This window comes from Ixodes scapularis, unplaced genomic scaffold (genome assembly GCF_016920785.2).
Source record: "Ixodes scapularis isolate PalLabHiFi unplaced genomic scaffold, ASM1692078v2 PGA_scaffold6__148_contigs__length_123643588, whole genome shotgun sequence".
Classification (NCBI taxonomy): Eukaryota; Metazoa; Arthropoda; class Arachnida; order Ixodida; family Ixodidae; genus Ixodes; species Ixodes scapularis.
This window is the reverse complement of record NW_024609881.1, coordinates 89,093,341-89,106,109: the sequence shown is the minus strand read 5'-3', so window position 1 is coordinate 89,106,109 and position 12,769 is coordinate 89,093,341. Positions and strand designations below refer to the sequence as shown.

The window sequence follows — 12,769 nt, the reverse complement described above, 5'->3', positions numbered from 1 at the left end:
TCGATTCGAACCACTGTCCACCCGTCCCCTCATCAGTGATCCGAGACGCGGGTACCGATTCGTGCATCGTAGCAAAATACCGCACAATCTGTAAGTGCTTCGTGATTGGATCTGGCGGTCCGTAGCTTTTGCCTTAGTCCATCATAGCGTGAGACGAAGTATAGACCCTTCCACTAACTAAGCTTCATAAGGTCCGGTGTCTGCTCGTACACAACGTGGTTAAGCAATACACATTTAAAACAACACTATTTACGTAAATATAACTAAGTCACACTGTATGCATGTTAAAAAAAAAAAAACGAAAAATTATGCTGTTCACAGTGAAGTTGTTAGGCTAGGAAGAAGGAACTGAAGTGCATTTCAGAAACAAAAATGGGGAACGATTTCGAATTTGTTTTGTCGGATACAGATAATAGAATTGCGTCTAACAAAGTTCGAAAGATATAAAAATGAACATAAATCATCATCAAAAAAGCACCACAAAGACAACTGTTATGCCATTCTGACAAAACTAATACGGTTTAGGCTAGAGTGTTGGTTCAGATTCAAATTTTCTCCACCTTCAACCATGCACCCTCCTGGGGATAGCAGAAAATGAAGGTAGAACCAATCTTGAGAGAATCCTCCTGAAATAAAATTGAATGCAAAATTACTTGAGTTTAGAAGAACTCCCCTTTGCTAATTTTTTTTTTCATATTACATAGTATAGGGACTGTAGCTGTGCAATTTTTTAGAAGATGGACTATTAGAATAGATGCGAACTTGGCCAACAAATATTCTTGCAATTAGTTCTTTTATTGCTGCGGTTTTGATTTGAATGCGCGCGGAAGTGGCGGACGTCAGTGTAGTCAGTAATCTATGATTATTTCTAAACGCATAGATTATTACTCTTGCCACATTGGTAAAATCGTCACCATTCAATAGAGTCATTCAGTCTGAAATTTAACAGCCGGGCTAATATTCTTTATTATAGCGAAAATTTACTCTCTCTTGTTTAAGCTAGTCCGGATGCAGCCAACGCTACGAACTAATCGGGCCAATGAAACAGCCTCAAAAGCGGAAGTCACTGACCCATTTTCTTTTATCATTGGTACAGCGATGATAGAACACGTAAAGAAACATGATGAACCCCATGAGCATGTGGTTTTCACGCTCTCTGATTGGTTCCAAAAGCTCATAGCGTCGGCTGCGTCTGGACTTAAGGAGAAACAAAGTATATTTCGTCGAAGTTCATGAGACAGAAAAGAATGACTCGCGCGCTTGTTGCATGTGCTACAGTTTATACTGGCGAAATGTCAGGCACCTGTAGTTTAGCACACTAGGGCCTTGTCTTAAATAATTATAAGTTATCCTTCGGTATCGCGGAAAAGAGAAGCGTTGCGTAGCTATAAAATTGAGGATCCCGTGTTACACGACTCTATTTGGGAATCCTCATTTCGCTGCTGCAGCTATCTGACAATAACACTAATTGAAGCAATTTGTTGTGTCTAAGGGCCTTAAACTATTTACCTGAGTATATAGAAATGCAAACGACCGTGAAAACACAACCCAAGTAGCACGCAAGAAAAACGCCCAACTTGACACAAGTTTGGCAATCTTATAGGGTCCTAACTTGTACATAGTACGGTTTTTAACCAAGGCGTTGGGTACCACCTGCAAGAGTACATTTTTTTGGCGTGTCCCAGACTTTTCTTTGGCTTGATACATATTTACCAAGTTGCCAGACTTGAGATAAAGGTGCCACATATGTGCCGAAGAACCAGCTGTGAAGCCTAAATCTGCACTTTTAAGTCACTTTGATCCACAAGTTTTCACATAAAAAACATACAACCAGTAGTGAAGCCAAACTCTGGCAATTGTTCGGCAATTAATACCAGCAGTGAAGCATAATATTGGCACCTGTTTGGCTGGTGAATTAGGGCCAAGGCACCTAGACTCTGACAAAAAAGGCCGAATCTGGATCTCTCTTAGATTCTTCGCGCCTTCCTAGGCCCTAAAGACATAAACCAAACTTTTACCCCCAAAAACTGTGCTACCTGGGTATACCTATGATTCCAGATTGACGCTCCGAATTTCGTTTAGACTTAATAAAGTTCTAAACAAGAAAAAAGTGTAGATAATAGGAACCTTGACATGTCTTTCGTCCAGCAGAAACCTGTATTTAGCCAGCATTTTTGCCAGCGTTAGTTTCATCTCGAGTTGGGCGAAACGTAGTCCCACGCAGTTTCGTGGTCCGTTGCCAAAGGGCTGAAAAGCCATAGGATCGAAGCTTCCCTTGTTTTCGGCACTAAATCTGAGTGGGGGAAAATATTGAGATGGCAAGAAATTAGGAGATTGTTGCGGAAGACAGGTCAATTTCATTTTTTTATATACAAAGAGCGGCCCACTTATTTTAGGCCCACACTATATATATATATATATATATATATATATATATATATATATATATATATATATATATATATGCAAGGTGTTTCACGAGAAGCGGACAAATTCGATATTCCGAAAACTACGCAGTTCAACAAAAAAGGGCTGAGGTCGTTTTTGTCTTGGGCTAGGGGGCTATTTCGGAAAGTTAAAAAAGTCCGGGATACTTTGATTGTTAATATATTTTGCGTAATTAACGTTTTAATAGTGTTTTAAGGCATCTTTTCTCTTAAAAAATTGCTCAGAATCAATAAAAAACACTACATCAACAAATTGCAGAACGATAGAAGGCACACGAAGCATTTTACGGCTTTCTGAAAACCGAGTGAATTCGACGGGTTTTTAAGTGTCGGTTTGCAATCGTAGCGCATCTCGGCCCCGTCGACACCGCACCCCGTGGAGAAATAGTGGAACCTACCTCTGCTGCGCTGTCCTGGCGCAACGCAGATGAGGCTGGCAGATCTGCACGGGGTGCAGTGTCCGACGGCATCGCACCTCGTGCAGAAATAGTGCAACCAGCCTCTGCTGCGTTGCGCGAGGACAGCGCAGCGGATGTTGGTTGTACTATCTCTCCACGGGTTACAGTGCCGTCGGTGTCGAGAAGCGCTCCGACGGGAAACCGAAACTTAAAAACCTGTCGAAGTTGTGCGTTTTGTTCAGAAAGCCGTAAAATACCAAAAGTGTCTTGTAGCGTTCTGTAATTTGTTGATTTAATGTTTTTCAATGATGCTCAACAAGGTTCCAAATAAAAGCGTGCCCTTAAACTCAATACGTAAAAAACAAATTACGCGAGACTAATCCAAAACTCAATTATTTCGAATTGTAATAATTTTCCCAAATAGGCCGCTGGCTTAAGACCAAAACGACATAAGCCTTCTTTGGTGCGATGAGTAATTTTCGAAATATCGCATTTGTCCACCATTTGTTAAACACCCTGTATATTGCCGCGTGCATGGTCAAGAAAATACACTTCTCCGTTCGTCTAGAAGTTTCGCGAACACTTACCCCGAGCGTAAGATACAAGAAAGCCAGAATGGCCTAGCCTAGTCAGTTTAGGCGTAGCTTTTCTCAGAACATTCTAGGTCGGATGGTCGAGATGACGAGCGTACTAGACAAAGAACCGAGAGCCGTATGGCCGATTCATTCACTGATTCTCTCTCGCGATAGCCAGCTGTTACGCCGACGCACCGTCGCTTTCTGCCGCCGCCGTGGACGCTCACTGCTGCTTTCTCGACGAGTGTACTTCTTTTGTGTTTCTGGTACAAGTTAGCCACATTATACGTTTAGTTTCTCCACTTATTCGCAGGCATATCATTTGTCATTCGTATAATTTTGGTAGAAGTGCGAGCTAATGCAGCCCATGAAGCGTACCCCTCCGAGGCCTCGAATGCGCAAGCCCAGTCCTCGGCTCAAGAAGACTGTCCTCGGAACCGACCGAGGCCCGAGGAAGCCGCCGTGTTCAAGGTTTTCCCGCTTAATTTGGTCTACTGTTGGAGAAAGCCCAGCAGCCGACGAAGAGCAACAAATCGTCGTGGATCCCCAGGGATCCGCGACGATTTGTTGCTCTTCGTCGGCTGTACAGGTCGTCGCCCCTTTCGTCTACACACCCGTTGCTCTCGGACAGCTGCTTCATTCCAGCAGTATTTACGAGTGGTTCATTATAATGGATAGATGTGGGACCATAGGCGAACCGCCGGAATTGCTAATAGCAGACGTAAAACCTTAACTTACAAAAAACGATAAAAAAAAATCGTGCGCACTAATGTTCAGGCACAATGATCTCTTTATTTTGTATTTTAAGTTGAATAAAGAAGCGTATACACTGCCGTTTAAAACGTTTAAGAGAACTATTAACTGCATCCTGGACCGAGGATCCCAGGCAGACTGCATTTTCCTAGATTTCTCCAAAGCGCTCGATACAGTATCTCATAAACTGCTTCTTCTGAAACTGTCGAAACTTAACATAGATGCTAACGTTCTTGCATAGATTAAATCTTTTCTATCATTGCGGTCACAATGTGTTACAGTAAATAACAGTAATTCTTCCTTTTCGTCTGTGGCCTCTGGGGTTCCCCAAGGATCTGGCTTAGGACCTTTACTTTTTCTAATATATATTAACGACCTCCCTCTTAATGTTTCCTCGTCTATTTGTTTATTTGCTGACGACTGTGTGATTTACCGTGAGATACTTAATGATCACAATAACGTCATACTTCAGTCTGACATTAACGCCATCTACCAGTGGTGTGACGTATGGTCTAGGACGCTTAATACTAACAAATGTAAGTCCATGCGTATATCTCGGCAGTAACGTGAAACTCGGAACTAATTTCTCAATCAGGCTCAGCTTGAAACGGTATCTTCTTACAAATATTTAGGTGTACATATAACTTCTAATCTCCCATGGAAAACACATGTACACTATATCACATCTAATGCTAACCGCATGTTAGGCTACCTCAGGCGTAACTTTTCATTGGCACCTGTTTCCCTCCAGCTAATTCTTTATAAAACTCTAGCTCGACTGAAGTTAGAATATGCAGCCTCTGTCCGGGATCCGCGACAGGCCATTTTCATCACCGCGTTGGAAGGTATTCAAAATAGATCCGCTCGTTTTATTATTTCTAATTATCATTATACATCTAGCGTAACTTCTGTGAAAACTACTTTGTCACTTCCGCCGCTCTTCGTACGACGTAAGCTTTCACGCCTCTTTTTATTGCACAAAATTTATTTTCATAACTCTGTGCTTCGCGACAAATTAATCACTCGTCCCTTTTATATTTCTGCTCGTCACGATCATCAACACAAAGTTGAGGTACCAGTCGCTATCGCATCTACATTCCAATCTTCTTTCCTTCCTCGGACATCCCTCGACTGGAACCACCTTCCCGGACCTATTGCATCCATAACCGAGAGTGTGCTTTTTAGGTCTGCTCTAACCAATCATTTTTTTATTGAGTGTGAATATTCATACAGTACAGTGTTTTGATGCCAATTTTACTCTCCCCCTCTGTAATGCCTTCGGGCCCTGAGGGTAAAGCAAATAAATACATAAATAAATAAATAATGAATAGCATTTTTCCTATCTGATAATCAGTCGTCGCAATCCGATCTTATCCAATTCTGCCGTCGCGGCCGTCGTCGATTACCTTGCGCGGCCTGTTCGGACACCCTGCCGTCGCGTCCCCACCCTGGCGTGTCCCGTGACGGTACCGGGATGGGAGAGGCGCCGGCTGTGTGAATGAGGCCTTAGGCTCCCGCTCCCGGCTTGAGGGGTGTCGCCATTGCCGTCAGCATCACCGCGCGTTGCTTTATGAGACGTTTCCCGTATTGACGTCACGAAGGACACTAGTGAAGGTCACGACGAAGGTCACGATCTTCATTCGTGAAGGTGACAAGGATCACTAGGGACACGAGGGTCACGAGGTACGAAGGAGGAAGGGGAGAATGAGAGGAGTAGGAGGATGGAGCAGCGTAGAGGTAGAACGAGGGGAGGAAGATAAGGAGAGGAAGAGGAAAGTGTACGGAGGAGCAGGAGGGGCATACCCTCCTCTCCGTACCCTCTTCTCAAGAACTGCTCTCTAATTAGCCATTACAGGTAATTGTAAACGTCTAATTTTTTCGTTTCTGTCACAAGCTTGGGGCATTAAATCTTTAGTTCATTCCGATTTCTTCTGCCTCATCGTCTGTCATTCGTGACAATATGTTATCTCCGAAATTTTAACTTCCAAAGTTTTTTGTTCATTAGGTCACCCCAATGTAGATCTTCTCATGCTAGGCACACTTACTCCAAATTCATAATTATTTTTTACATATATAACACACAAGTTTTCTCTCATTTGAAGTTTAGTTTTTAAATAATTGCTATGGGGCCAAGTCGACAGATGCGTGTCATCGAAAAATAAATATCAAATACAAAACTTGGTATATTTGGCAGGAAACCAATCTAAACCTTTGTTATATAGGCTAAGCAAATCTTGAAAAAATGTGTAAAGCCTTTATGAAGATCACTACATCATGACTTTTCCATGCTATGTCACTAGTGTTATGCGTGAGTTCTTTTGGGAGTTGCATGACCAGGATGGAGATGAATTTTAAGACACAACGTGGAATTTATTATTGCGATGGTGGCTGGAGGGTTGTGCGACCCTTAGAATCGAACACAAGGCCAGAACCTTTGTGTCACAGCATATTTGGCGCTAGGTTCCGGTAAATATAAAACACGCCCCTTTTTTATAACAAGTTCAGGCGGTATGAAGGAACCACTTTTCTTCCTTAAGGTGTGTGATCTGGGGTTGTGAGTTCACTGCTTGTAGCACATAGTGCATTCGCTGCACGGGGTGGGGGGTGGGGGTCTTCATCAACGTCAGACAATGGGCACAGACCCTCCGCCCGCCTTTGCAGTTGGGGTGGGGCCTCTCGATCCCTCGGTGGCAGGTGTGCTTCTTTCAGGTGGTAGCGGTTTCATAGCTACGTTCCTCCACCATTTCTTTGTACGGTGAATAAGGAAGGCACTGGGGCCAATGCTGTGATAACACAGTGTCCATTTGATGTTCATCTAAAACCAGTAATGTTGCCTAGGTTGCAGTGGCTTCTGGGTAGATGTTTGCTCGTCTCCATGCTTGTGCTGATCCTTCTGACAAGCTTGGAGTCATTGGCGGTGGGCTTTCGTTGGGTACTTTTGTATAAGTAACTTCGAACACCCTGGAAACAGTATGCGAACTTTTCGGTCGTCAGCATTTCTGCTAGAAATGGCAGTGTGGACATCGACGTTGAGCGGTACGTGCGCAGGGGCATGTGCAGGTCCTCTCCAAGCTGTCCTGTTTTGTAGAGTGTCTCCATCATTGACTTTATTGCTCGCGCTGCTTGGCCGTTAGACAGAGGAAAGTGGGGTAATGATGTCCGCTGTATGATGGACCATGAAGGACTGACCTGACGTCTGCGAATTTCTTGCTGGCAAAGGAAGGACCGTTGTCTAAGATGACATTGTTCGGGATGCCAAAATTTTCGCATATCTGCTTAACACTGCAGATTACAGGTTGTTCTGCAGTTGAAGAGAGCCTTTCTACTTCGACATACTTGGAGTAGAATCGACCAGAAGCAAATGTGATGCTCAATTACGATATTCTCTGTTTCTGCCTTGGCAATGATGGCAGCGAGACGTCAATTAGCGGTCGATGGTGGTTTGTTAACAGGTGGAGCTGGCATAGGATGCAGTGTTTTGCCATGTCTTCCAAATCTTGCGTCTTTCCTTGCCAGTAAAGTGTCCCTCGAGCCGAGCTTTTCAAGCTGGCATTCTACGATGATGAACATAAAGTTTCTTGAGTGCTGCAGGGCGAATATCTTGCGGAGTCATCATACGGAGCCCTCTACGAAGTAGTCCCTCTCCGAAGTTAAGTTATTTTATGCAATTCAAAAACCTTTGTGCTGGTGGATGTCCTTTCGGTCTCTCTAGCCAGCCGTCCTGGGCATAGTTGACCACACGCTGACGGGTTATGTCGGCGGCTGTCTGAACTTTATCTAGACTTAGGGTTTTCAACGAGGCTTTAAAGAGCAGGCAGATTGATTGACGTGTATCCACAGATAACGATCAGCGTTCAGAGGAGCTCTAGATCAGGGGTGCACAACACGCGGCGTGCGGGCCGCATCCGGCTCGTGGGCACTTCCTGGGCGGCCCGTGGACATGACACTGCGAGATCTGCTCAAGACGGCAACCAGTGCGATGATGCCAGATACTGAAAACCTGTCTGCCAGTTATTAAAAAACCTACATAACTCCCGATAAATATCTTTTGGCCCCGGTCATTCTTCAGTTGTGGAGCCCTGCTCCAGGTAGTTAGCCAGCTGCGAGAGTGCCTTTTCGTGGCACAAATACCGGTTGTGTATCATGCAGCTGTAATTGTAGTAAGAGACGGTCGAGTCTGGGAGACACCGCATCAAATGGCGTTTGCACCAGACCGGGATAGGATATATTATTAGTCCCCTCTTCGAAAGTTCGTCCATACAGACCGATTAGAGTTAGTGTTCTGCCCCATACACAATGACCAACAGTTATTTATCAATTTGCGCGTACTTTTTGAGCACTTGAAAGTGTTGCAGATGCGAGAGTAACTGGCTTGCCCCTGTGTAGCTACGCTGCCCCCAGTCCATACGGACTGGCTTCAAACCACCTAGTTGTTTTCTGGGTTGCATCGTAGAACGCAGGAATAGGAGTTTTCCAGAGTGATTTCTTAACTTTCTGAAAGTACTTCTGTATGTTTTCGTCCCAGAGCCAAAACTACCTTCCCGTAACAGCTGATGCAGTTGATAGGTTTGCTTACTTCGTGAACCATACTTACCCATGTCTAAACATCGCTGAAGATCTTGGTCGGTTTAGCCTACTGCTCGGTTGATTTGAGCCTGGCAACATCTGGCTCGACTCCATCAGCTGTCAGCACATTGCCAATGTATTTCACCTCTGACACAGCTAAGTGCAGTTACATGTTTGTTAAATCTTAAGTTTCAGTACCTGTCTCAGTTGCTTGCAATCGTCAGACACATACTTGGACGCATTATAGTTGTCGGCAATGTATAGGTTGATGTACATTCTGAGGGAAACAAACACTTGGTCCTTACCTTTTAAGACATCTAACGTGCACAGCTAAGTCCTAAAGCCTTGACCAGAAACCTGTAGTGTCCCAACGGTTTGGTATCGACACATAGCCGAGAACTTGCGTCATCAAACTGCATGTGATAAGAGGCACGAGAAGCATTCAGTACCGTGAAAACCCATAATCCATGTCACGTTGACGGGATGGTTTCAAACGTCGGAATTTGGTAATGCGGGCGCTTGACTGCTTCATTAAATGTTTGTGGGTCTAAGCAAATTCAGAGAGAATCCTTCTTCTTGGTTAAAACGACAATGGGCTTGACTAACTGAGTCGGTTCTGTGACCATAGGAATCACATTTTAATTCTCCACGTGCAGCAGTTCCTGTGGGACCCTTTCTTCCATAGCTGATTGGATCTTTCGTGGCTCTGACATTACTAGTTGTGCATGAAGACATCCTTGTACTCATCTCAAGACATCCTTGTACTCATCAATGATGTGCTCTGGTGTCATCCCTTGGCGCAGGGTCATCAACTGAGTTGCATTCGACTTTGTTGAGTCGTATTTGCTTCAGCTCTCGGCAAACTTCCAAACTCAAGATACAGCAGTTGGCAAGCTAACTATATAGAACTTCACTGTTGCCAATGTACCAGGTACGCTGCTCTAAAGAAAGCACTCCCCATATTGCCGCGAGTGGCCTAACGGTTATCACGCTTTCCTTCCACGCAGAAAGCCAAGGTTCGATTCCTGACCGCGGGTATACATTTTTGTTGTCTCGAATGTGGTGTTCTGGTAAATTTGAGAACCGTGTTGGCTATTTCGAGGTTAGATCGTTCTATGCGTCGAACCTTCTATGCCAACCATTCCAGAAGCCCACGCGTGAACATAAGGGGCTTCGCGTGGCGAGCCAAAGTCAGTCTCGCCCCAGCGCTCGATCCTGCGGTTTCGCCGACATCGACGCACGCGACGCTCTGCTGTTTTCTTCTGTTCCCTTTTTGTTTTGGGCACAAGTTCGCCCCGTTCAACGTTTAGTTTCTTCGGTTACCATTGCCTCATCAATTGTAATTCGTGACAATATAGCGGTTACAGCTCACAAGTGTAAGTAGTCGCGCAATCACGGAGTGTTAAGTTGTGAGTAATCCCGCGTATCCTGCAACTGCTCCGTTGGTTTTGGTTTCATATCTGATCCAATGTCCACTTTAAACAGTATGTAGTGCCCACTGACGTTCATTGATGTGCGCCATGAAGACAAATGCTGAAAAGGACAAACAGTAGGCATATCCAAGGAGGGAGGTGCATACCCCCGCAGCTCTCACAAAACTTGCGCATGACGCGACTGGTACATGTAGACGCAGCTGCTCCGACTGCTGACCCAACGCAGCATAGTGGTTAGACTTGCCGCAGTTGTTACACTGTTGTCCAGGTGCTGGGCATTGTCGTGGCTTGTGAGTCTTGTCACATCTAGAGCACATTTTTCGCAAGTTGTGACGAGATTCCACTAGCTGGCGGTGGGTGGGCGGTTCTTCACAGGGTTCCCGCGTGGCGTCATATCTGCCGAGAAGTTCGTGTACCGCGGCGATGTATTGCGAGCACCTCCCGACGCGGTGGCTGCATTTCTTGGGTGTGCGTACTGGACCGTGGGGCTGCCCTGCACTGGTTTCTGACTTCGTCGAGTACAAGTTTCTTCTCGCGCAACAAATGATCTGTCCGAAAGTGGCAATTTATTTCGAGAGCGAGGTGGTCAATGATTATTCGGTCGCGATTGGCATCGAAAGCGCATCGAATTTTTTTGCTTTCTTCCGTCTCGTGTGGAGGCGTCAAAAGCTTGGTTTGTCGCCTTTTGTTAAGTCATGGAAGACGTAAGACGCATACGATGTGTGTCGTTTCCTCCACGAGTGTTCCTCAATATGTTGATAAATGTAGGCGAACATCTGCGCTGCCGGAAATGTGAATGGTTGTACTTCTGCAGGAGTTCTGCGCCTCCAATGCGTAGCAGCAGCAAAATCCGAGAATCGACTTCTTTGTTATTGTACTTAGTTGCACATTCGTAGATCATAATTTTTTTCTAGTCTACGATGTCGGTGGCTGCCATGAAGGCTTAAAAAGGTAAAAAAAAAAAAAACCCAAAAAAAACCGATGCCATCGTTTCAGTATTAGATATTGCTTATCCCATTTCTGACACCTTGTTGCGCTTCTTTTGAGTGTTGAATGAACGAAAGTGAGATGGAGTTTAAGACTAACATGTTCTTTATTGTTACTATGACGGCTGGCGGGGTCTTCGTCTAGTAGAACTAGCAGAACACCAGATTCCTGGCGTCAAAGCATAGCTTGTACTAGGTTCTGTAAGTATTCAACAACTAGATAGCACAATGACCCAGTATTTTTCATATGAGCCATACCTAAAGATTTTAATATTTGCAGCGTAGAATAAAAAATGGGACGTTGTTTATAAACGTTAGTCACATGGCTATGCCCATTTATGTTCATCCTTCAGTTGTCATACCATAAAGAAATATTTTGTAGATCCTTTTGAAAGGTGTTAATAGGATTGAAATGTTTAATGAATCAGCATCAGAGTAATAATTTTCTGTATGCCTTTAACAAAACATTTAATTAAAATGGGAAAGGCAAAGGACTCAAAAGAGAACCCCGGAGAACATACGTAAGTGAAGTAATAATTACATGATGTTTAAATATATGGGGTTTATAATTGCCTAGGCAGATATATCTCAATATATCGACCATAATCACTGGCAGGATAACAACGGTTGAGTCTGTGTGACGTTGGTCGGTGCACCGGCATGTCAACATCGCTTTAGGACTTGGAACACCACTCACGCATCTTGCTCGACATAACTGCAATAAGGGGACTCTGAAATTTCCGTGCTTACCTCTCAGGATCAAACTTTTCTGGCTCAGTCCACAAGTTCGGATCGTGGTGAAGTTGATACGGTGGAATCAGAACACTTATTCCGGCAGGAATTTTAAGCCCGTTGTACTCGTAGTCGTGCTGACAAGTCCTAGTGATGAACCTAGCGCACGAAAAGAAACCGTAAATTACTAATTGCAGGTTGCCTTTTTGATAATGAAACTAGTTAACATTCTGCATTTGTGTTTTCTTTTAAAACGTCAAAACGACGCACGGATTATGCATCCTTCATAGTCTGGCGGGGCGTACAACTAAACACCTCTATATATATATTAGTGCGGGTACTCTCTGTGCAATTTTATCTTAGTTTTATTAAATAAGCGCTTGCAATATGCATTATAATATGCCTTACACAATCCAACACTTGAAAAATCAAATCATACTTTCATCAAGATCACGGGACAGCAAACGAAAAGTTGAAAGTATGATTTCGATTTCTTATTAGGAAATATTTGTATTTTCCTCCAAATGCTTAAATGTCAGGAGCTAACAAAACATTTTATTTTCGACTATTTTTACTTTCAAAAATATAATTTATTTCGAAAAACTTCGAGCAACGTATTCGTTTGATTTATATCGCAATATAATTCCACACCTGAAGATAAATACGTCTTCACTTCCCTGGCTGGAATGTTTTGAAGGCTACGGGATTTATGCAAACAAAGTTTACTTTACCCAGTGACCGGAGGGTAGAACCTCAACGACTCCGATATCACTTGATCCAAGTAACGCATGCTGAACACGTTGTCATAGCTGAACTTTCCCTGAAACATTAAAATATCAAAGAAGTGAGACACTTCCGCGATGTAATTTACAGAGCACA

The 12,769-nt window shown here is 43.9% G+C and overlaps 1 protein-coding gene across 1 annotated transcript in view; it reads right to left on the bottom strand.

Moving 5' to 3' along the window:
• Window positions 1–545: 545 nt before the first annotated feature.
• The window catches only part of LOC8025568 (cytochrome P450 3A2-like), a 47,524-nt gene continuing 35,300 nt past the window's right edge, over window positions 546–12,769 (bottom strand). The window contains exons 11-14 of the mRNA XM_029987334.2: window positions 12,622–12,710; window positions 11,909–12,049; window positions 2,128–2,293; window positions 546–626 (exon numbers count right to left, since the gene is read on the bottom strand). Coding sequence (XP_029843194.2) covers window positions 546–626; window positions 2,128–2,293; window positions 11,909–12,049; window positions 12,622–12,710 — 477 coding nt within the window. The remainder of the gene's footprint in view (window positions 627–2,127; window positions 2,294–11,908; window positions 12,050–12,621; window positions 12,711–12,769) is intronic.